General features: G+C 34.1%; 1 protein-coding gene across 1 annotated transcript in view; it reads right to left on the reverse strand.

Moving 5' to 3' along the window:
- Positions 1-125: 125 nt before the first annotated feature.
- LOC110377735 (uncharacterized) overlaps positions 126-26,377 on the reverse strand; it is an 87,397-nt gene continuing 61,145 nt past the window's right edge. Inside the window, exon 4 of the mRNA XM_021336733.3 lies at positions 126-2,469. Coding sequence (XP_021192408.2) covers positions 1,590-2,462 — 873 coding nt within the window. The 5' untranslated portion in view covers positions 2,463-2,469 and the 3' untranslated portion in view covers positions 126-1,589. The remainder of the gene's footprint in view (positions 2,470-26,377) is intronic.

Here is a 26,377-nt window from a genome sequence, read left to right on the forward strand (position 1 = left end):
TAAGCAATGTGTTTGAATAAGTCTTTTGTAGATAGGACAATTAATGAGCAACCTATTTACAAAATTCCATTAATTAAAAACAGGCACTGAAACTAAATTAGAGATTTTATTTCTGTTTTGTTATGTACTAGTTTTTGTATTTAGGGATTACCTTTTAAAGTAATTATGGATCAAATACATACTAGCAATAAAATATTACATTATGTGGTGGTTTATATATTCAATCTCGATTTACAGTAGCAATGTACTTAATCAAAGATTAAAAATCTGTAAACACCAATTATTTAAACACCTTTTTCCTAAGATTAATTGCCACCCAACATGTTACAATTAATGTGTGAGTGGTTGGTGCATTTATGAAGCTACCTTTAAATTAGTAGGTAGATAATTATTTTTATTTAGTTCTTTTTTATCATGGACGGCCTCTTTTTTATTATTTTGTACCTAATTAGGATCTTAAAACTAGGAAAATAATTTAGTGAATAAATATAAGGTCAATAAATTATTTAACATTAAGGATTAAGTATTTAAATCTAGCGCTGACTCAAAACATGTTATTGCCCAAAATTATTGCATAGTTTAGTTTCCACTCTGAAGCAATCAATCGATCCTCTCGTTCCATCTTTAAAGTCAGATATTTTTTTTTATTTCCATAAAATTTTATTGCTATAGATAAAACATACTTGCATATCGATAAGTGAATTTATTTGTACCAAAGCAGCTATCTATTAACTAAATATTTTAACAATGGGAAATGACACATGTGGCCCATTCGATTTGAATTATGAAACTGAAAAATCGATTGCTTGCTTGAGTCTGAAAATTCTAGCAAACTTAAGTCGATTAGGTATTTATTAGTAGAGAAAGCGGTAAGTACGAATAAATCCTACGTTTGACTTTTATGAATACTTATTAAAATATTAACATCAGCTGCAATTCAATTGCATCACCAATTCTTATATTAAAATAAATATTTAGAAAAGTCTCCATAGCTTTACATGCTTACATTAAATTTTCAATAAAAACCTATCTAATCTATTACTATTTGTAGGTATATTTGTTACAGAAAAGGAAGGAAGGATGTTCCTAACATATTAAAACACTACCTTGCATTTGGTAAACTAAATTAGAGTATCAAATTATTAGATTTATGAATCTGGCAAAATGACAGCTGTTTGAAGTTAAAGCACTGAATAAGATTATATAATATTTTTTTCGTGAAACAAAGAATGTATTATCAAAAATATGAAATTATGTTCATAATATAAATTCATTAAGTAGCAGATCTCACTCATAATTCTTCGAGCCTACTTCGACTCGGCTTTTTCTTGGCAAGTAAACTTAATTGCAACGATAGTCAGCTGCAGTTATTGGTCCCTCACGTTTCTTAAGCATAATAATTGTTTTTAAGATTTCATTTAACTCATTATTTTTCGTGTGAGAGCTAATTAACTTTCCATGTCATAATTACTGATCATTGACTTTGTTGTAAACTTTCCCTTTACGTCGGCACGTTGGTCCCTCGAAATTCGTTAATTACAGTAGCTCGATACGAGCCAGACACAATCCTATCCTACGTAACTCAGGCCTTAAGGGTAGAAGTTCTGTAGGGCATCCGAGTATATGGAGTTGTATGTGTCTCTTAGCACGTAGACATTATCCTGTGGCTTGCCATTGAAAACGTACTGGCCTTTAAGGTTTGTAATCTTTGAGTTCGATGGAGTAGGCTTAGGTTTCGGCGGGGAGTATGAGGGTACGTTGTACGTCGGCCTTGCTGGGATCATGGGCTGTCCACCATATCCGAATGGGTCCACTTGCGGCATTTGAGGGTATGCAGGCGCACCGCTCCATTGATACACTCCAGTAGGTTTTCCATTTGAGACAAAGTCAATAGGCAGGTTGATGAAGGGATCTGCTACCTGTGGTGGCACTTGTGGCATCATTGGAGCCATTGGGGGGCCGAGGCTTGGTGGTTGAGAGACGTATCCTAAGCCAGGTACAAACATGTACGGAGTGGGGGGCAGCCTGATGTAGAAGATGGGCGAGTTCTCGTACTGCAGTGAATTGATGCTGTCATTCGGGTACTGTCCGTTGCCATTTTTCTTCTTATTCTGCTGTCTGCGTCTGGAGGGGATGGTTCGGGAGAGGTCTTCATCTTCGAAATTCTCGTCGTTGACCGTGAAGTTGATGTCATCGTCATCTTCGGAGTAGTCTACGCCGGAGGTTAGGAAGGAGGGGTAGAAGCCGAATAGGTTGAGGGCTTTGTTCCTTCTGGCGGTTATTGGTGCTTCAGTTGTGGTGGTGGTTTCCTTGAACTCGTCCTGTAGTTTGTTCTCCCTGGCTGTGGTGGGTTCCTCGGTCTGCAGGGCGGCGGCGCGTGACCTCCTGGTGGGTGCGCCGCTGCTGTGGCAAGCCAGCGCCACCACCACCACTGCTAGCAGAATGTTTCTTGAGTATTCCATTGTCAGTCTGAAATCAAAGAAATGGCTAAATTAGTTACGTGATAAAAGAAGGTACAATTAAGATGACTGGGAAAAGTAAACTCAGTAGGGTTACTTTCGACATGATATTTATTTTTCGTAAGGTGCAATCAGATACAAAAAATATCGTTATTTATGACAGGATGAAGAAACTGGTTATCCTCACCACTAACATGTACCTACCTATGCATATTTTTAAATTAATAACCAACTAATTTATGAAGAGCATAAAGTAAAAGGCGTGGTTAACTCAAATCTCTCTTTAATGTCTGTAGGTGCAAAACTTAAAAAGAAACTGAGGTGCAAAGGTAATTATTTAAGTTTTTAAATTGGCCTGAGGTTCGAGCAAATAACACATTCACACATTACGAGTGTGTATTTAACATCAATCAAGTGAGCAGGGCGCTCATTAAAAAACAATATTCCTTAAGTATTAATACCTACATTGGAGATGGTGGTATCGTGTGCATAACTACATCATTACTGAGGATATGTCGTTTTTTTTATTTAAAAGTTTTTTTTTTCTGTATCAATCGGAAGAAAATAACTAGAGTACGAATACTTTTAATAATTGCTCCGCACGCCTACGGCCCCTAATTGAAAATTAAAAATATTTACCTAGTTATTTTGAAATAAGCACTGATTGCATAGATGAACGTACCTACGTACCTTCATGCTTTACTATTTACCAATTCGCTCTAGGACTTAAGCAAAGCAATGTACCACTACAGTAACTAACGCCTATGAAAAACATGATAGCAAGATTTCCCTTTAGCGCATAAAGTATCTACAGCCTGTTACCAAAATTGATCAGGCACAAGCGCTTAGACATCAACCTCGCCTTCTAAAACAAAACTACCGCAGCTACCTAGGTAGGTACACCTATCCCCTGCAGACATTTAGGATGTCTATTTTTATGAGAACCTACCCAGATAAGTACGTCAGATCTCACTAGTCCTGGCAAACAGGATACGCTGTTCACAAGAAAAAAATGAAACATCATGTAGCTCAACTTCTCAAGGCCGGCTGTTCACCCCGTTCCACTTACATCCAGTAATCTATTCATTCTTAGCATTTACTAAAGACAGGCGCAAATTAAATGGCTTTTTTGGATAAAACAAGAATTGAAGCAGTTGACATAAACGGTGAGCGATGTTTATGATTGAAGATAAAAGGCCTGGAAAATATTCTTGTTTATTATTTTTGATTTGATCACTTAATTAAATACAAGATTATAAGTATACTTGCAAGACCTTATAAGGGTTTAAATACAACGATTGCTATTAAGAGGATTGTCCTTTATTGTTGCAAGACGAAATATGATTAGCAGTGCAACTCGATTCGATAGCCTGATATTCCTATATTACGCATCTGCTCATCCATTACCATAAACTACGGTAGGCAAGGAAGTTTACCTCATCGCATCATTGTAAAGCTTGTTAGGACCAAACTTCGCCTAACTGGCTAGTTACAAGCGAAATACACGAGATTTTTCACGATTAACATTCGGATAAATAAATCACATTTAACAGAAAGACGTTTATTATCCAGATATTTACAGCACGGATGTGCACAACTGCAGACGCTTGATCGATAACAAGCAATAGAAAGTTTATTGCAACTTCTGCGCGTACGCATCCCGCCATTTTGTTGGGAAGTGCGCTTCGTAAGTGCGGGTAAGTAATAAATGATAAGTTTTCCTAGAAGACATGTTGATGAAGGGTTTTATTGGCCGAATTTATGTCTGCGAGCGAAATGCGAACTTTCCACATACGATGTCTAAAGCAGGTGAAGTACTTATTTAATCCTTGCAATTACCTGGTTTACTTACTGTGTAGCACTTTTTCTGGTTCCATTGAATATCGCATGACTGTAATGTGTTAATACAAGGTGACTGCCACTGTGACTCACATGGTTTAAAACAATGTTGCTTATAAGTTTTTTTATTTGAACTCTCGGTAAGTATTATAGTTTCTTGGAAAACAAGGGTCACTATTATAAGCACCAATAAGATGATAAGGAATTATTTCTGTATGTTTTACGAGCAGGGCATAATGAGACTTAATATTCATAGGTTCTAAAACAATTATATTTGTCTAAAAATATTGAGATATTTTTATATTGTAAGCTATACCTACCTACCTTAAACCATTTTACAATAAAGACGTGAAAACAAAAGCTTGTCTAAGCCATCGCATGATGTCGTCATGTAAAACGAAAGTGCGGACATTAAAATACAATTTGGGTAATTTGCGTTAAAAATGTGAGAAACGAAAGCGTTATTTTCTGATAATATGTTGCTATGCCATTATATTATAGTCTGGCCGATTACAACGTGATTTCTTAGTCTCATGATAAGTGGGTAGAGACGCTGGTTACACATTTGAAATGATGCCTAACTGGGCATTAGAAGTTTTTCATCTAAAACATAATCAAAACAAGTGAACAGTTACTTTATACTGGGGCTTGATTTCTCAACAGCATATTACTTTCGTTTTCCTCAACTATGTTCATACTCGTGAAAATTACACGCGAGGCCATAATTAGCTGCCATTTGACGGTTATTTCATTTTAATATGAAACTGGTACATTCACGGTCCTATTATCATTAACGTTGGTTCTAACACTTGTGGATAGTTAGACCAATTTGTTCAACAAGTTTTAAAGCAATAAAATTATAATACACTGTTATTCTTGTTAAATTAAGTAACGTTATGTCAGAATCATTAGAGCATTGGCTTAACGGTCGTTGCACACTGCCGAATAGCTTCAAAATTTACATACAAAGTTTGATGGCAACAAGATTAAATCCATGGCGTATTTCACCATTTACTGGAGTAATTAAATAGCAGCTATTTCCTTACTTAAGTAAGGAATTTCCTTGAAATAGCTACAGTTAGGGGAAGATCATTGCGGATGCCATCAATAGGACATAAAAAAGCAGTTGAGAGATTTATTACAGACGCGGCGAACTTTTAACATGCCAATACTTCCGTGTGTAGATTGCGAAGCTGCTTATATAAAACATCAGCCTTAAACACAATCGGTATGGTAAGAAAACCGTCAACCACAAAAGGATTTTACGTCTACACACGCCAGCTGCCTATAAATATTGAAACGAAAACATCCCAGTGAACTGGGTGCTTTATTTTGCTCGACAGTTTACCTTTTTAAAGTGACCACTTATCAACTTGGTAAAGTTGGAGATAATATTAAATTAAAATAGTGTGTTGCAAAAAATAATGGGCACTCTGTGATCGCATACCGTTTTATTAGGTGTCGTTAAATTCCAATATAACATTAACTGGTTAAGTTTTTGTTATTGTTATGATCGATTGACGTACCTACTGTTTTTTTTATTGATCGCGGTCAGAAAATATTTCTGGTATTTGTTCCCTCAAACATGGTGAATTTGCTCATATTTTCATAACTTAATTTCCGAGTGCGATAGGCAATTGTTATAAGAAGCTAATGTCACGTAGACAAAAAAGGTACTACCTACAATGATTTGCAAAAAAATGTCTTCCTTACATGAATCACATTACATTATGATAGGTAACTACTAAGATTATGTTAAGCATCTAAAAAAACCTATAACAGTACATTTGAGATGAGCAAAGGACATTAACATCGTAGTTGCATGTTTTTTACTCTCTACAGGTTTCTGATAGATGTGCGAATGTCAATGTTATAATCAATTTCATCAATTACACGTAAGATATCTAGGTATGTTTATCGGAACAAATAAAAACTAAAGGCTGTTTTTCTGTTGCGCTTTAAGAAAAAAGCTTCACGCAAAGTAATTAATTATGTATGTTGTAAGTTTTTTTCTATATGTTTATTGATTTAAATTTTCTTTTCAACAAAAAATATATCCACAATATTAAATATACCTTATTGACAATATAGACAAACATGTTCTTGAGAAGGTGTCAAATAATGAAATTACTTTAGAATTGTTTTTTTTACGATGGTGATTAAGAAAGTGGTAACTGCGCACGATCAAATGCGATTAGGAAGTCGATATTAGGAAGAATGAAAAAGTTACGTAGAAACATCTTTTTTACGTAAACTAAATATACATCAACAGTGTCAATAAATACAATATCATCAGGCAGTTTTCACTGGTGCCCATAAATCTTGCAGATTGATCGCTCGGTGGTCTTGTCAGCTGTCAACGTACAACGCATTACCCTATAATGTGGGCAATTTGCAACCTCCCGGATTCCCAGACCTGGAGAAAGTTGTGAACAGACCATCACAACAAACAAAACAAGCCGACGATGCAAATTGACCGGTTAATCACGATAATTTGTTTTGCAGATTCTCCGAGGCTAACGGTCAGAGTTATGATAAAGATTGTCATCAATGATTATTCTTATCGGTGAATCTGATGAATACGGAATTATGGTTATTCAATGATATGATAATGTTATGCATTTTATTATTGGGTATGATTTGTTTGTTTTGATATTATCTGAAAGGCATTATAAAATCAATCGCCATAGCTACTCTTTAAAGACATGGTACCTAATGGCTCGAGCTATTGTACTATGCTCTGTAGTTTTAATTTATTATCAAATTATTTTTTTATTGCGAAATTCTACGATAACTCAAATCTTTATCTGCAAACACATTTCAGATAGCCCTTTATTCCTTTTCCCATCAAAAACAATCTCCAAACAGCGTTTGCAGTAGCACCGCATATTTCTGCAGTGTCGATGAAATCACAATTATGAGATAAGCATAAACGCCTGGTAAGCAAGCTTTTAGTTATCGATAGTGATACCTCTCTCCAATCTCATATTTTATAGATTTTGTCTCTCACCATTTAAGTAGCAGCTGTGGACCTAACTTGACTTGTTAAGGCAGTCATAATACCGTTGTTTATAAGGGATGGTATTATACGTCGATTATATCATAGTAGGTACTATCTGTTTCATCGTATCTATGTGTGTACGCAAACATAAAATGACAATGTTTTCTCTGTCATTGTACAAGTCTTTCATCGAATTTTCACTTCACTATGTAGTCAGTGAGGCGTGCAAATATTAATATGACACAAACAGTTAAACAGCTATTCTGCAAAGTTTAATGGTCAATCACTATGCAAATGTAGTTACGGGTCTATGTTTAACGCTGTTATTCCGAGACGCTCTAAGAGCTGTTAGGTACAATATTTGTTACAAACACTTTTTGTCGGCGCCTTATCTCCAACTAATTTGACACGAGACAAGTTAGCGGCATAAAATTAAGTTAATATGAGCAGAGATCGCTGACTTATGATTGGCAGTTATAGAAGATAATAAGTAATGGTTAGTCGTCATTTAATGAACTAATCATGTAATCGTATCAGATTTGCGAAGTTGACAAAAACTTGTTGAGCCACTCACACCCACTGCGACTCATTACTTACATAGCTTAATGCTGTGATCAAAATAACAAAAAAATACAGGAACAGTTTTATTAAATAAAATAATTACATTACTGTTTAAGAGTTTCGTTTTTTTGCTCGAGAGTGTAATTATAGCTTTTGAATGTTGTTGTTGGCCGCGAATTAAGAAAATCAATATAGGCAGTCAAAATAAGAGGAATTCGAAGTAAATTCAGATATTTACATGTATAATTAGTACCTGGGTCGCTTTCTGATTTTTGGCAAATTATGCAGAGGCTTCTTTGAGATAAGTGGGTGAAGACATCAATGTAACCGTTATTGAGCTTGTGCGATCCGCACTTCGGTTGTACCAAAGTAAATAATGTTATTGATTGAGCTTTAATTACTTATAGACAAAACTGTCGGTATCTTATCACTAAAAAATCTTATATAATAGGTACCTAAATAAGAAATATGAAAAGTAGATACTTCATTTTTGTTCGTGTCTTCTGATCAAACTGATCAAACATTCCATAATACTTAAAAATTTAAGCTTTAAATGATAACAACCCGTAAACCAACCCGACTACAACCAATCCTAGGCAACCAGCAGACCAGTAAATCGCACCTTATAACATCATAAACAGACAATACACACAATTACACCCGGCGCTGCTTACAATATATGAGCTCACAAGCAGTGTGAATCAAAGGCATGGAGAACAGAATGACTAGCGGAGGTTCCATAACGGAAAATCTCTTAAGAAACTAGCGCGCCAAAATGGGACGAGGTACGTTGCTGTCTTTGCCCCTTATACGCCTTCTTTGGACCCGATAATTTTTTGTAATACCTACCAACAATCATTCACAGATATCCCAAAGAACCCAAACGCCTCGTTAGTTCACCTGTAACTGATCGTTTAGGTCATGCCCACCATGTCTATTTGACCTAGAAGAAGGCGCCTGACCTACCTTCATAATGGCATCTCCACTCATCTTTTCTTATTCTGCGATCATAGGCCAACTGCAACCGTTCGCCTAACGATGCATAGCTTTGTCAAGACCGACAGGCCATTCGTGTTTCTAATGTGATCTTAACTTAGCAGCAAGTTTTCTTGATTTGTAAGTCCTATTTTTATACTGTGTGTGAATAGTTGCTAGTTTTCTTTCTATTGAAGTGTAATTATATGGCAATGTATGTGAAGATAAGCCTTATTTACTCCTTGTACGCCAAGTACTGATGTGACCTATGAAATACTATAAAAATGTCTTGCTACGACAGTTTTACTTCAAATTCTGTGAGACAGCCAATATTTTCATTAAGCGTAAATGAAAATAAGTTTACAATTAAATCAAATAAACTATCGTATAACGCTTTCACTACTAAGTATCACTGTTAACAAGTATCAATTTGAAATCGATACATTGGATCCCGATAAAAAGGCGAACAATACAACATCAACAACACATGACACCGCTCCGATACCGATTGATTTCACTATCGATACAGGGTAACAATTGCCCGGAAGGTAAATCGATACGAAACTATTTCAATTAAATACATTAACAATACTTAGGATTACAATGGCTGCCATTCTTAATTGACGAAATTACTGGAGATATAAATAAGTAGCTGTTTTCCCGGGGTTTCACCCGCATCCCTTGTGCTCTACTGTCCGTATAAAATATAGCCTATATTATTCTAGAATAATGTAGCTTTCCAACAGTGAAAAAAAACTATCATATCGGTTCATCAGTTTAAGAATTATTTAGGGTATAAACAAACAAAAAATTCTTCTCGATTACATAAGTAGGTACCTATAGGTAAATCACCATAGCCATTCTTACAGTTAAGACGAAATTACTAGACATATAAATAATGCAGCTGTTCCTGCAACTAACGCTAATTATATGCAAATGGGGCAATTAAGCTGCATGTGTGTACTCGTCTAATTAGCAAATAATTACATTGGTGGCATTTATTTCGCGTTTGACAGAGGTTTAACGACCACCGTTAGGATGCCGTTGATCTGACGTGTACAAGGTATTGGTATTCAAATAAAGAATTTAGATTCTTCTAGACAAAGACATTATCATTTAGAATTGTTTTAAATAAGATCTAAAAGAAGTGTCATACGTCAAACATTTTATACAGCTACTAACGTGCTCAGAATCAACATTGGCGTGCTATGGCATAGTAAAAACCCTGTTTGAAAAGTAACAACGGTATTACTATGTACTACTACGTTTTGTTATGTAAATGTACCAGTAAGGAAGAACTTTAAAATTACTAATTTCGGCTTTAAATCTTGCTTACGAAACTGCTCAAATATAACTGAAAAAACCCAATCAAACAACGTTATAATTCCATTCGTTATCACGCAACCCTTCACTGGATAAACCCGGGGAAATTGAAAATAGATAATTTGCATAACATACACAAATGCGTGTCTCGATGGATGAACACGTCAGTCTGTGAGCATTTTATTTATATTTATTTGTTGAAACCATGGAGAACAAAATTACTGGCGGAGATGTCATTACGCAAAATCATTCATCACTTACACACTTTGAATGGAACCATGCCATTATCTTTAAAAGAAAATCACCAATCAATCAAGACCAATCTTTGACACATTGGTTTTAATTTGACAAGAAATCCGAACGTCTCGTTAGTTCTAGCCTAGTTACTGATTACCAACCTTACGTTGCTTGGCCTACAAGAAAGCACCTGACCTACCTTCCTTACGGCATCTCTGCTATCTTTCCTCCCTCCGCGGTTAAAACAATGGAATAATTTCGATGTTATTTAGTGAAATAGTTAAGTCGCGTGCGCAGTAGAGTAGGATGAATTCATATTCGTGCGATTACAAACGTTATGTTACAATTAAGAAGCTTCAAATTGCTCATTAAACTATGAGATGAATGTTTGGCGGGAAACTTTTCCGATTATTCCGAGAATTTACAGTTAGTTGTGGTCGAATAAGTTTGAATAATTGATCGAATATTATAAGTTATAGGCGTAATGCTGTGAGCGATGAGTGTGGTATAAAATGTGGACTGGTGAGAAAAACAAATATACGAAAAAATGGTTTGCTTATTTACCGATCGCGTTATAAAAAGATTCGGAACTATCTGTCTACTAATAAGAAGGAAGGATTACCTATTTCAAATGTTAAATTCACCAACAAATACCTAAATTAAGGGATTCCTTAAGAGCATTTAAGGAACACTTAATACAAAATTCGTTTTCACCAAAGTTTAAGTGTTTCTTATAACTTTTAAGTGTTGGGGTAGCCCTTATTCTAAGTGACACTTAGTTCGGGGGCATAAGTACACTATTGATAAACGAATACACCCAAGTAATATATCTGTGTTCTAATTCGTGTTATTATAATGTATGCGAAACAGCAACAGCCTTTAGCACTAAATCGAACATTGTCATGTCCTTTATTAGTAAGAAATTCATTACACACTAACACGAGACCACGATACCTGTTATCATCGGAAAGCCTAAAAGAGAAACTAACTATTCGAGTTTCGTACCTCGTTTATCAATATTGTGAATGCGATATCGCAAATAGAACTGTTTGTTGGATATTGATAAATGTTATTAAGCCCATAGAGGGCGCGCTTGCATAAATATTAGCTAAATATAATAGAAGAGTTGCGTGGTAACGGAGTAGAAGGCCAGTTTACAAGAACCTGGTTTTATTTAAATGAGGTACCTGCTGTTTATAGGGAAGAATTTAAATGCATTGCTAATGAAGTTCTAATTAAATTACCTATATATCTTCTCAAACCTATTGAGAGCTCTAAAGTTGGCTGTAAGTGGCTGCGGAAGAGTTAAAATGCGAGAGGTAAATGGCTGAATTCAGAGTGGAAAAGTTACTTCAGTACCTATAATTGTTAGAGCTAAATATAAGAAATGGCAAAGAATAGGTAACATTAGAATCATCACTACCATAGATGCACTTCCGTGAGAGGCCTAGCACGATTCAATAAGATTTTCAGAATAATCTTATCATTTTTTTAGTCGAGGAGTACGAGGAGCAGCAGGCTAAATTTACCGTGAAACGTAAACTACACTTATTATTTCTATCATTTATTTTCATCGTGTAATTGCCACATAATTATTGCAATTTTTATATAAATCACTACAAACACAGTTTTACACGTTTCCTTATTACCTACTACATGTTGAACTACCTATTTAAGTTTGCAGTGTAATTAGAATCTCATTAAGTTCCAATGCATTCCGTGTTTGTTTGCGCACTACTTGATTTATTCGTCCATTTATGAAAGCCGGTATACTTAAATCAGTAACTAACGTTAGTATGAAATATGTAAAACTTGGTGTTTGCTAGTTTATAAGCCCTGGACACCGTAGTTAGATGGATTGCGAACCAAATTGAGCCGTTCGTCTCACTTAGCTTGTCATAATTAAGGTTATATGATAGATAGGTATGTATTTATCTCAATAAAGTAAAGACTGACATTTATTTCTTGTAACTTGTCATATTATGATAAGGAATAAGTAGGTACGTCAACTCAAGATGGGAATATATAAGTGGACTTTTATTGTAGGACATAGATTGTATCGAAAACCGAATATTCTCACATAACTCAGACAATTTGACATTTTCGAATGAAGATAGTAAAGAATATATCCCACCCAAAACAAAAATGTGAAAGAATGCCAAGTTCGATAATATGGGAATGCTTCGCCTATAAAAGAAGTGAGATCTGAATAAGTACCAAGTTCCATACACATACCTCAGTTAAAAATAGTTACTTTTTAATGATGTTACTTGGCAAGTTTTCATACACCTTGTTATAAACCTACTAAACGCAATGAATCAAGTATTTAATTTTCTATTAAAACTTGCCAAGTAATATCATTAAAAAGTAACTATTTTTAACTGAGGTATGTGTATGGAACTTGGTACTTATTCAGATCTCACTTCTTTTATAGGCGAAGCATTCCCATATTATCGAACTTGGCATTCTTTCACATTTTTGTTTTGGGTGGGATTTCATTTATTTTTGTGAGGTTGTTTATTTTATTTTTTTCTTATGATGAAGTTAGTTAAAGAAATGTCTCATTTATACTATCTTTTAGATTTTTTTATTTGCACTTTGTTTCTTACAAAGAAATGAACTAGATTAACTAAATGGACTAGATTTACCAACTGACTGACATGACATGTTATCATATATTATGTTCGTGGATCAAAGTTACACATTCGTTATTTTCGAAACTGATTCACACTTGGCCGTTTTCAGATTTTTACTTTACTTTGACTTAATACAAACCTTTGTACCATTCGAAGATATATTATATAAATATAGATAAATTTAGGTCGTTTTAGTTCCTTAGGGGTATTATTTACACCGGGTATAAAACACCTTCATTATTTTGAAACCGACTCACACTTGGCCATTTTCAGATTTTTCCCTTTACCTTGACATAAAGACCTACCTCCATGCCAAATTTCAAGTCAATACGACCATTGGGAGTGGTCTAGGTTTTTGATGAGTGAGAGAGAGTCAGTCAGTCAGTCAGTCAGTGAGTGTATAGTAAAAATAGCGATTTTTTGACGTCAATATCTCAAGACCTACAATAGGTATATTAATGAAATTTTGTATTTTAGATAAGTGAGGAGGTCTCAACAGATACTAGAAATTTTATATGCGTAAATAAAATAGATTTTGAGTTACAGGGGGTCGAATTTGGCCCGAAATGGTTCGTGTAATATAACCCACGGCCGGTGTGTCGCTTTTTTTGCTCGAACTTGGCGGACACACTGCCGTGTGTCTAGATAAATGATATTATTATATCTAAATAACAGTTTGATGGATACCTTAGTTTTCGAAGTAGGTACTTTATTGTTTTTTGACATGTTCCGAGGGAATTTTCCACTCAGTAAATCCACAAGCATGAAAAGGCTGTAAAGATTTTTAATGTCACCATCTCCACGATATTGAATTCCCATTCCTCTCCTCCAGCTTTCAAGATTAATACACCATTTTCTACAGTTAATTAACACTTACAAAATGTTACGTATCCCAAACCGTTACTTACATAACATAAAATAAAATAACATACATAACTGAGTAAAAACTTAAAGACGGGCACAGGAAACGCATTCCAAACAGGTGTAGGGTGGTACAAAAACGCATTCACTTGACATGAAGCGACATATCCCATTTGTTATAATAACTATGCAACGTGTTAATTGTAGGAGGTTTTATTCGAATTCCCCTTTAATGGTGCCGATCCTGTTGTTTACAAGCTTAGATAATCTTGTGCTGTGTCTCTTTCTAACGTAGGGAGGTGAGAGGGATGGGAGAGACTTGGGAAATTGTTTTTCTTTAACTGAGTAAAATGGAATTGAAATAGAGTGGATAAAAACAGCTTTTGCAGATGGGTGGACCAACAATTGGTTATGTTAGAAATATACATTGTGGGAGAGAAAGAGTTAGAAATAAACTTAAATGAATGCTGGCAGCCTTTCGGGCACGTTCCTAGTTGACACCAACGGGGGTGAATTTTTTGACGTTTTTAAGTGTTTTTTTTTACTAGGTATCTTTTTTGTAAATTTTTGTGTGTAAATATCTATGTAAATGAACAAACTACAATATTTAATTTTAAGCAAAAGATTCAAGTCTAACTTAACATCCACGTTACCGTTGCACTGCACTCATAAAATGACTCGTACATCGATAAAAGTCGGTACCACCTTACAATTTGTGGCAGCTATCTAATTCGAAAACGCTTAAATATACAAGAGTAATGCTCGCGTTAATATTATCGGACGTGGAGAAATAATAACAGCTCCCGGTCATGCGATCGAGGCACATCTCTAGCACTAGAGGTGCTCTGGAAGCTATAGAGGTGTGCTGACAAGTCGAAGGAAATAATCATCTCGCCTCTAGCGGAATGCGTTCCCCTACTACGTTTTGAGTAAAATAGACGATGTTTTCTTAAGTAATTTGTAGCTAGGAATAATTCTTGTATATTGGAAAAGAATACTGAATTTATTTATATACTGTTATTTTTGTTGCTGTGAAGGAATTGTTATTTGATTCGTCACGTATTTTGAGGACGTAGGTATGGGAAGGTTCTTTGGTCGACCTGGATGACATAATCGAAAAACTGTAAAAGATGACTTCATCGCTTTTTGTGCAGCCTTAAAGAAGATAGGTACCTCCTTGTTACTTTTTGAAAGTTTCTTAATACTCGCCGAAATAAAATATTATAGGTACCTTACACCTTGCAAAGCATAAATTAAGGATGACGTTAAACATGCTGGTTGGAAGACAAATGGTTATTTTAAAATTTGATGACGCAAAACAGAAGCTACGTAAATCGAAAGGCTTTTAATGGCCTTTAAATAAAAGTTTACTCATTCGTCACTCTTCACACTTAATCATATTCTCAATATCGGTACGCTCCAAAATTCTGTTTCTTCAAGAAAAAAAATAAAAGTACAATGACATTAGTTTCGATTCACACCAATTTGATGACCAATAGTGACCATATAGATCTCACCAACGAGTTCTGAACATAACCAGAATATTATTGCATCATTCAATAAGAATTCTACAAAATTATCGCAATTAAAATTCACCACACCTATAAAATAACCATTGGATTTATTTTATTAGCTTTTATGTCTAAAATATTGGAAATAAATAAAAATAACACCGTCAAGTGTGAATGGCCGCTTTGACAATTAAATCTGACTTCTCATTTGAGTTCCACATAGATTAAAACATAAAAAATAACGGCTTCGTACCTTAAATGCACTGGGGCCCAAAAATATACGTCAAATGACACAATAAGATATACAAGTACATGAAAATCAATTATTCAGTAGGTAATCTAGTTTTAAATACTCTTCCCAAAATAAACGCAATTTGCGTTATATTTAATAGTACGTATTAACTTAATTGGGGCATGTAACTAATATGCTTTTAAATGTCTACTTGAAGTTAATAACTTAATAGCTTCATCAAGCTACTGAAGCTACTCTCTCACTTTTTGAGTACATAAGGCATAATCAAGAAATATAGTCAAATTGTATTCATTTTGAATGAAACCAGAAGAAAGGAAATGTAGTGTAGACTTACGGTGAATTGCATCATTTAACTATACGACAACCGAACCATTTTAATTAATCGAATCGCTGATTTGATCAATGGGTAACAGTGTTGTGGCTTATTATTATAATTTGGTATCCTTTAATGGTGCATTTGCTACGTTATCCAAAAGGCTTTAGTAGGTACATAACCCAGGTAGGTGTAAAATATTCGCTAACACATTCATAGTTCTATGCCAGGCATATGATAGACATAGTAGGGGATAGTACTGGTCATTCAGGGTCCAGAAACAGTTGGAAGCAGAATAAAGTGGTTAGGGAAGAATGCAGCCACTAGCACACTGAGATAACCTTGAGGTAAGGCAGCGGTTACATAAGAGCAGTGGTTATTTAATGTAAGTAACATAACATGGTGTTAAATTTACTTAAGGTTTCATAAAATGTACTGTGTGTATTTGGTAAATTAGAAGCTCTCCAACTTTTTAACTAACTTCCCAAAATGTTCATTATTTTAACCCTCTCCAAAAAGAGGTCTCAATTTGTCGGAATCTTTGAATTTACAAATTTACATCGACATAAGTTAATCTTTTAGATAACCTATTGATAATGACTTGATTCAATGAAACTACAAAATAATTCAATTTATTGATACCTAGATAATAATTTTATAACTAATAAAAAAACACTTTCGTTTGTAATTGCACAGCACGATGATGTCTCTGTTTTCTAGCAATTTTATTGATAAATACTTTAACGAGAAAAATATTGAAAAGTCAATTGATCACAATCAACATTTTCTTTTTAAGCTGGGGTAAACTATTTGTTGTTAGTTATACATTTTAATGTAAAAGAGTCAGTCAGTATACTGTACTGAATCAATCATTAAAAAATGACTTTTTTAAGCAGTGGTAGCGAAGCAATCACACATTGAACTGCGTTTTTCTGAACATTAAAACTTTTTTTTTCTTTCGGTCTAATATAGAAGAGCCACAAGATACAGTTTAACCAAACCGTAGAATATCGTAGTACAAATCCAGCGGTCGCAAGCGCTGCCCACGGGCGCACAGTAGGTCCAAGCACCCCGACAACATAAACGTTCGTTATTATTAAAACAACAGTTCAGCTTTGGAAATGGAACGTGAATAAAGGAGTAAACAGTTCATCATCTTCCGAGCCTTTTCCCAACTATTTGGGGTCGGCTTCCAGTCTTACTTGATGCAGCCGAGTACCAGTGTTTTACAAGGAGCGACCGCCTATCTCAGTTCCTTAACCCAGCTACAAGGGCTACTAAATACCCCTTGTAAGACAGGTTGTCAGACTTACTGGCTTCTGACCATCCGTAAAGACAGCCAAAGATGTTCAACGACAGTTTAACGTGCCTTCCGTAGGTATCACAGTCATTGGTGTCTAAGATATACATACTTAGAAAGTATATACAAACTCAGAAAAGTTGCATTGGTACTTGTCTGAACCCGAACACTCATACTTGATTGTTCTTCACCACCACGACTTCTTCAATTTTAAATGTAAACAGTTGATTTAAGAACGAAGGTTTAAATTGCAGGTGAAGTTAGGCCTCGGTTCAGTAATCGCCAGTAGCTGATGAGCTCGTTACAACGGTACTTAAGTTAGTTTGTCATGTAACGTCCTCTGCACGCCGTGTGTAAGCTATTTTAGGAACGAACGGTTTCACCTGGTCAAGGAGAGAGGGGTCAAGGCCCTTTGGCGAATAATTATTAATTACAGGTTTAGTAGTACGGAAACTAATTATTTGATATTTTTTAGGTTGTAAATAAGTCGTGGCTATTTTTAAGACGGATTAAGAAGGGTTTTGTGACCGAGTGAATAAAAAAATACTTGTGAAATAGATAGATTAAGGAAGATGAAAACAATTTTTACCGAAACAGATATTTTCGTACAATATCAAAGGTGTAATAACAATAACAATAGCCTGCAGAAAAAATAGGCCAAGTTCAAATGTTATTTGTGTTGCATCGTGGTATATATAATAATTAAGAAAAATATAAAAATCGATACAAGTTTTACAATGGATTCAAGCTTAATAATAATGTGCTGAAGTAAAATGTTCACAGTATAAGGCGATGCTTTTTTGTTCGACATCCACCCCTCGATATTCGATACAAGCGTAATTTGGTTTTGCGCGTACTAAAACCGATGTTCGGATGGTTATCGGCAAACTTACGTACAAGAAATATTTATATTTAACATGTTTATGGTAACTACTAAAAATAGTTAATATTTGTAGCGTGTGCACGCTGGTTTCATATTAATTGTTAATTTATTTACCATCGTTGCTGGTAATTTATGAGCGTTTTAACTTCGAGCTTCGGCGTAATGAATATTTAGATTGATCTTTAAAATTAATTGAGTTTTATTTATAATTTATTTTACATGTACCTCTACATTGTGCTCAGGTACATTGTACAAGTAATGTTATCTGCCATTTTACGATTGCAAATAATAATGTTGTAAAATCCTTTATAGGAATGAGTTAAGAATTTATCGTTAAATAAATCATAAATAATGTCTTCTTCTTATTTTTTTTTTCCAATTAATCAAGTAAATAATTAGTCCATGGATTTCACATGTCCAAAAAGTTGAATCTATAGCGCCCATTCAGGTATGGCAACCTGCTATATTTCGCGACGCGACGTCACACGAGTGTTAGCTAAGTAAAGCTATCGCATCGCATTGTAAGGCAGAGGCGCAATCTGGCGCCCCTAATGGCGCGGTCTGCACATTACAGCTGATTAACTACAGCGCCCACAAGTGGTAGGGTTACCGAGTTGGTTTTGAACGATTTTTCGTGATGTTACCAGGGGTTGCTTTTCAGTTGTTCATTCGCTGTCTTCGATGTAGTTATGAATACCTACATTCAAAAAATTATTATGAATAAAAAATGTGACGTGAAGTATATTATTTCATCTTTTATGGTCGGAATATTTAAAAATAGCTGTATTTGCCATAAAGCGGAGATATAAACTTTATATAAAAAACAATATTAACAATTTTTTTTGCAAATAATTTTTGAAATAAAATGGCAACCCTACAACATTGCGGGTACACAACTGCACATGATCGCTCGAATGCGCGAGCGCAGAGATTAATAATGACGAATAGTTAAAGATAATAGCTAGTTAAGTTGCTTAATCTGTTTCATTTCCATCTTGTTACTTGTTGCTAACACATTACGGTGGGAATGCGATCTCCCAGCTAAACTTGAACTTTAGCAGTTAAGAGGCTGAATGCACCCAAAACATTCTCTTTCTCTGAGAGAGAAGTCTGATGACGCGCCGTTCCTAACGTTCGTAACATATGTACCTACATTTAAATTAAAATGATTTGAGTGTTCAAAAATAAATATTAACCAAGTTCTGTATTTACATATGGACTCGTTAATGTTAAAAAATTTAACAATGTACGTTGATAAGTAGGTAACACATACTACAGGTATTTTTGTATCGAGAAAAAAAATTTTCGAGAACGTGTTTTGAAATTAACAGGGTCCTCAGAAATATGTTCAAGATTAATACATATTTTTTTTGCCGTCAAAAAATGTGTAAATTTGGCCAAAAAAATTTTTGAGACAAGCCAATTTGGGCATTCAGCGCCTTAACTTGAACCATAGTTATCATTGACTTCGAGATGATTACTAAATTAGTACTGTAGAAATGCATGCGTTGTTATGATCTTTTTAATTATCAGTTATTGAAGATGGTTTGTAGCGGTAAAAAAATTCACTGCTTCGGTGTGTTTTAAAGAGATGTCTTGCTGTAAAAAGTCACAATTATTAAGAGCTAAGCAGGGCGCATGTTAATCTAAGAGATAAAGTACTAACACCGAACATAAAATCATAAATTCCTAATTCTCTGCAAAGAATATTGCAAAAAATACTCTAAAAGCTTTAAAACAATTTAATTAAGAATGAAATTCAATTAACAGCTCTGTCCAAGTACGAATAAAATATAAGTCTATAGAAATACGCACCTATCTGAAATCTAAACAGCCGTTTAACAACTTGTAAACTAGATTAATCATAAGAACTTGGCAGTTAATAAATGCAAAACAACTGCTATCGACTGACGTAAGATATATTCCTACCAATCCATCAAGAACGGAAATAAATGATATTTTACATAATTTAATATGCTGTTAGATGTGCTAATATTTCACCTTTACTTAGAAAAATCATGTTATTTAACCCTCTGCAACTGACGTGGTCAAATTTTTACAATTCAACTGAGGTGGTAGTACACGAGACACCACTTTAAGTGCAAATATTTTTGTAAAATTAAACTATACAGCTAACTTATTGATATTTATTAGATTTATAGCCTATTTTAAATGTTAAATTAACTTGGAATAAAAAAAACAAAATGTACTTTCAAAATTAAATAACTTTTATTTACATATGTCAAATCAGTCTGAAAAATTCTACTTAATCATTTATGAACTAAAAATAGTAATAAAATCAACTTTTTCAAATTTTACATTACATATTTTAAAAGTTCACAATAATATAAATCAGTGTTGGAAAAATGAGATACATTCGTTGGTCAAATTATAAACTAGAGTGATTCAAAGTCACACCTTTTTTTGGCAATTATCACACAGTGGCTTAGAGAACTGAAGGCAAATTGACTTCAAACAATCACAGCAACGATACTTAGTTTGTCTTTTTATTTAAGTTGGAAAAATATAACAAAATGTTTTGTCACTTAGTGGAACAAATCGAACTACTAGAGATGAAGGGACCCCCCATCCATGCCTAAAACTCTTCTTCACGTGAAATGGCGTCATCTTCATCGAGTTCGGTTTCAGGCTCGAAACTTATGGATCTCCATCTTTATCATCAATACCTAACACTAAACGCATCGTCACTTTCCTGTTACAGTTAGTTCAATATTTCCCCTTCATGACTCTGGAGAGTTCCAGCCGATGTTCTTTTACGAGCAGAACCTGGTTTAGGGTTGTTGCTTGAGATGTCCATCTAAAAACTTGTTAGGTACTTAACACTAGTTAGCTTGGTATTCAAGTTAATTGATTAGTAATTAAAGTATTCATGTAATATTTTATGAAAATTGGAAAATAACACGAAATAATGAGTCATTTAAACTAGTTTACTGACGTGGTAGTTTAGGAGACACTATGAAGATATAACCATTTGACTGAGGTGGTAGTCTCGTGGAAACTTACCTTGACGCTGACGTGGTAGTCCCGTGGACACTTTTCTTCCTCCACGATAAAGTAAGCTCACTGTGACCGCCTCCCGCACACTGTCCGACGCGCGAGCCCTTTATAGGAAGGTACTCGAAGAGCTGGCGCACGAATTTGAAAAATGACGGTAAAAAACTAGATTTTGTATTTTGCGGTGTCTGTGGGACTACCACCTCAGCTGCAGAGGGTTAAAACGGGTGATCCCACTAAGTATTATACCTAGGTACTGTAGAACAGTTAGAAACTTTTTAGTCTTTAGATTTGATTTGTTGTTTGGTCCCTGGCTGGACAACCATTTAAATATGTTTGAATAGAATAGGTTTTGATACTAAACTTGTCACTTCGCTTGCAATCAGAAAATAAACACAAAGTTAAGTTCATTGTTGAAGACCTTTTATTTAAATATATCAAAGATCCCGGTCCCGAGCGCGCTATATACTCGCTACAATACATAGGTACTTAATCAAAGACAATTCATTTATGTTAGCCTAGTTTGAAGTAAGATGATATCTTTCACGGATGGTCAGAAGTCTGAAATTCTGACAACACGTCACGATATTTGGTATCTCAAACATCTGTATAACCTCTCAATCTGACAAATTGATATTTATTGAGATACAGAGCTGTAATAGTTTAAATGAAAGCTGACCCCAACATAATTGGTAAAAGGCTAGACAGATGAAGATTTGAAAATCGTGTATGTCCATCATTAAGCCTTATTTTATTCAATAACTGAAAAGAAAACACTAAATTACTAGCAATCTGTAAAACTGTAATAAGATAATGAGGTGGGCAAAATTTGAAAAAAAAAATGTTCGCCTATTTTGTACGGTAAGTCGCGCAAAAAAGTATTGCAAAATAATTGGCGAAAAAACGCCAGACGTAATAGCTTTGTGAGCGAAATTCTAAATAAAATTACAGATAATGGCGGTAGCAAATAGAAATTTCAAATAGAAGTTTTAAAGTAGCTTTTTAAATCTATTAAGAGCTGCGTCAGTACCATCTTCATAAGTAGTGCGTGCCTCTGTCATTTATTTCGTAAGAAACTTCAACACCTTACTGTAATAATAATTATAGCACTTTCCCATTTTATAATTATTTGTAAGATATTTCCTAACCATCATCATTATATTACTAAAAATCATCGAGATATATAATTACTTTAAGTGACCAGACCATACTTTGAAAAGACTGTTATTGATTATAGATAATTATTTGCGAATTGTTTAAACAGTGGTTTATTTTAAACCATATTTGATTTTCTGTTGCTCTACAGCGTAGAATATCGAAATAAGGGACTTGAAATTCAAATAATACATATGTAAAGCAGATATCCGAAAAATGCTTTTTGATAATTACATTTTGGACAAATTTTTCAAGCAATCCTTTCTAATCTTGACACTCATTAATTTCTAAGTCCAGATCAACCATTACATAAACGCTTCCAAGATTGCATGTGCATAAGTAATGACAGAGGAACCGACTAACCGCCATCACGATAGTAGCCGATTAACCTCAGTTCACTCTAATAACTCCCACCGACTGATTAACGAGCCGCTTAAACCCGGCTTAAATACTTCTTCCACCATTCCCAAGTCAGCATGAAAATAAAATTTACTTATGAAAGGAATAAGGTTACATGAAACTAACGATTATGTTTATTTTAATCTTTATCTCCGAGATCATTGCTCGCGGAACGGGTGCTTAACACGCCGCTAGAAGGAGATTAACAATATTTTTATATCCGATACTTTGGTCTGCGCTAAATATAGATCATCCTCCGAGCCTTTTCCCAATCATGTTGGGGTCGGCTTCCAGTCTAACTGGATTCAGCTGAGTACCAGTGCTTTACAAGAAGCGACTGCCTATCTGACCTCCTGCGCTAAATATAGAGCGCAATAGAAAATAAAATCAAGGCATAAATTGGGTCTAGTTCTACACACGGTTTCTAAGAAAAGCTTTTCTATTTCTCTAGATATTCTCAGGCATATTTCTAACGCATAGTGTTTATCTTTATTATCCTCTCTGACTAGCGTTTGCTTTGAGACCATTCAAAGCTGAACTTAATTAAATAATTTTATTAAAAGAGTTTTTTCCATGGAGGTTATTTACGACTGTAGTACATCTACCCCGAATGCACATAAATGAGATTTCTAGTCCCATTAAATAAGGAGATTTAAGTAGCTAATACGCTAATCTCACATTTTTTGATATTAAGACTTATTAGCACTCTCGCTTAGTTCCCATTGCCAAAGTATATATAAATTGGGGCTTATTTTTATACACATTAGTTAATATGCCTTAAACGTACTGTATAGAATTAATCTACATTTAATCTACGTATATCTAACACAATTATTCAATTAAATTCACATGTTTAACAAACCTACTTACAACAAACTTAAAAGGGCTACACTAATTACCCAAAACACGCTTTCTTTGTTTTCCAAATTGATTTAATTTAAGAAGCCGGCTTACTAAAAACTAGACGAACCATGGAGTTTAAGGTAGAAAGCGTGCAACTATTATTTTATTAATTCGACATGTTATACACAAGACATGACATAGTCTAGTCATATCTGATTTTAACTATTGTTAAGACTATATGCTCTCTAAATCCTATGCTGTGACTATCTGATTATAATTATCTTCATTCATATTGAAGCTGTTGACTTGATTTAATTAAAAGATGTTTTGTTATATCAAAGTAAATTAGGTTTTTTAAGTAAATGCTGAAGTGATTGTTATTAAAAATGAAATAAAACTTGCAAAAAGATAATATTCAAACGATTTTTTTATTGTTTTTCAATTCTATTTCACGCCGAATTGCACAGTTGGTTAGTAGGTAAATAAGGATTTACCGTTTTCACTATTTTTATAATTTACAAGAACAAAATAACATAACCTATAGTTTGTTCACCTGCACTAAATAAATATCAACTTATGTCTACTCTCGTTTGTCTATAATTCGTGTTTTTATATAGGTATCTCTTGTTACATAGTGTAATGACAGATTATATCATAGTTTTTGTCACCATCTGAGAAGCGTTTGCCACATCAATGTCATATAGGATTATGTTCATGATCGTAAATGAAGGAATGTCAAACCAGTTGTGATTAACGATTGAAATGATACGTTAGAGCATATTACTCTTACATCTTACTTACCACTAAACAGTGGGACGAGAGTTGGCCTATTGGTGGTTTTTCTTTAAAGAGAACAGTGAATTCAAACAAAGTTTTTAGTAGTTCTGATACCGTAGAAATACCGGATCACTGTTGCGGGCGTGCTACCATTCATCTTTATACCTACTGATTTATGAGACCAAACCGGCTGACTGAAAGTTTTCAGTGCTCTTATATTGGATTCTGATGTTCTGTTCTGAAGACTCGAGTGCGAATGATACTCATCTCAACAAGTTGAATGCATGAGTTTAAGTACAGAGTTTTGACGTTTATCTCACTGAAACTATCAATAAAGTAATGTTTAGTAGGTTTTCAAATATTTCTAGTGAAGAATATTTTATAATGAAAATTGAAGTTATTTGACATAGAATTTTTCATTCCGACAATATAATTGTAATAAAAAAGTAGATAAAGCATTAATTAATTCTCCCAAAAGCTTCGTAAAACAAGCAGCTTAATTAAAACAGTCGTAAATAATAAATTGTCCATTAGCTAATTATCGGAAATTAATACCTTTGTCAGTTTATCAATAGATACTAAAAGCTGAGTCAATAAATAATTATAGTGAAGCTTGTAATTATTAATCAAAATAAGTAAAGACTATTAATATGAGTTGCTTGACGTGACCCGATGTAATTACACGACTGGCCGTCCATACTCGTTTAATTATTTATTAATAGCTAATTAATATCGAAGTATTCGCAATTTAACATTTCTTAGTAGTAAGTAATAAAGACTTTGTTCTGAAAACAAACAACGACTATTAAATGTTTAATTAGCAGGTATATTATTCATAACACAAATAGCTGTAGTGTAGTAGTTATACAAGCCATTAAGTACTAATGTTCTTGCGCAAATTCACCCACATCCCCAGGGAATCAACGCCGGGAATAAGACAGCTTTTCATCACTGAAAGAATTTTTCAAATCGGTTCAGAAGTTTTGGAGCCTTTAGAGTACAAAGAAAGAAAAAAAAATCCTCTTTATTATATAAGTGTAGATAAAATTTATGAAATAAAAGCGTATAAAATATGTTACATAATATATTTAATGGATGAAGATGTTACAAATTTCATCGGGAAAGCATTCAAAACGCGATCATGTATAGTATTATTGGGCTTTAGCGTGTTGGAGCCTCACTTAAAATCAAAAGTTACGATACTGTGAAAAGTTTTTTTTGTACTACCTATGTAACTAAATCGACTATCTAGTGTTACTATAAAAATAAAACAACAAATCTATTTTTATAGTGACTTTGGCGCCTTCCACAGGAGGGCTCAATTCATTGGTGCTCATAAAACTGGAGCTCAAAGTAATTTTTATACTATGGAATATGATATTCATTTCAAACAACTACGAAATTGTAATAATAAACTTGTAAGACTAAAGCAAACTGCACTATAATGTGAACACTATTTCTATTTTCAACTTCAGACTATACTCTAACAATTTTACGACGCACTTGATTGCAACAAACAATAGGTATATAAATAATCGCCTCAAGCACACATCAACTCTTTCAATATAAAAAGGTAATAAAAGCTATTTGTTTACGTAGCTAATACTACTTATGACGTTCCATTAAACGCATGTTATAAATGTAATGTTATCCGTACAATACGCTAACCAGATTCACGAGGTTGTTATAAACGGCGCCAGATGCACACAAGATATCATATTTTACGATGAAGTTATTTATCTCAAAACAAAGTATTATTAATTACAATTATGTTCTGGGAACTGCGTAAAACAATGTATCTTGTGAACGTGAATTACAAACGAGTTTGAAGCGCCATGAAGTTAAGCTAGAAATAGCTAGCAGCTAAGTAGTAAATATTAAAAGAGGCCTAATAGGTATATCTGGCTGCAATTTCATCAATAAGCTATTTTGTTGTATAGTCATAAAAACTTGGATCGAATATTAAAATAACTTCATCAAAAATATGCAATTTAACCTAAACCATAAAATACACCGAATATCATTTTTAACACCGC

The sequence above is a fragment of the Helicoverpa armigera genome, chromosome 2, assembly GCF_030705265.1.
Source record: "Helicoverpa armigera isolate CAAS_96S chromosome 2, ASM3070526v1, whole genome shotgun sequence".
NCBI classification, from domain to species: Eukaryota; Metazoa; Arthropoda; class Insecta; order Lepidoptera; family Noctuidae; genus Helicoverpa; species Helicoverpa armigera.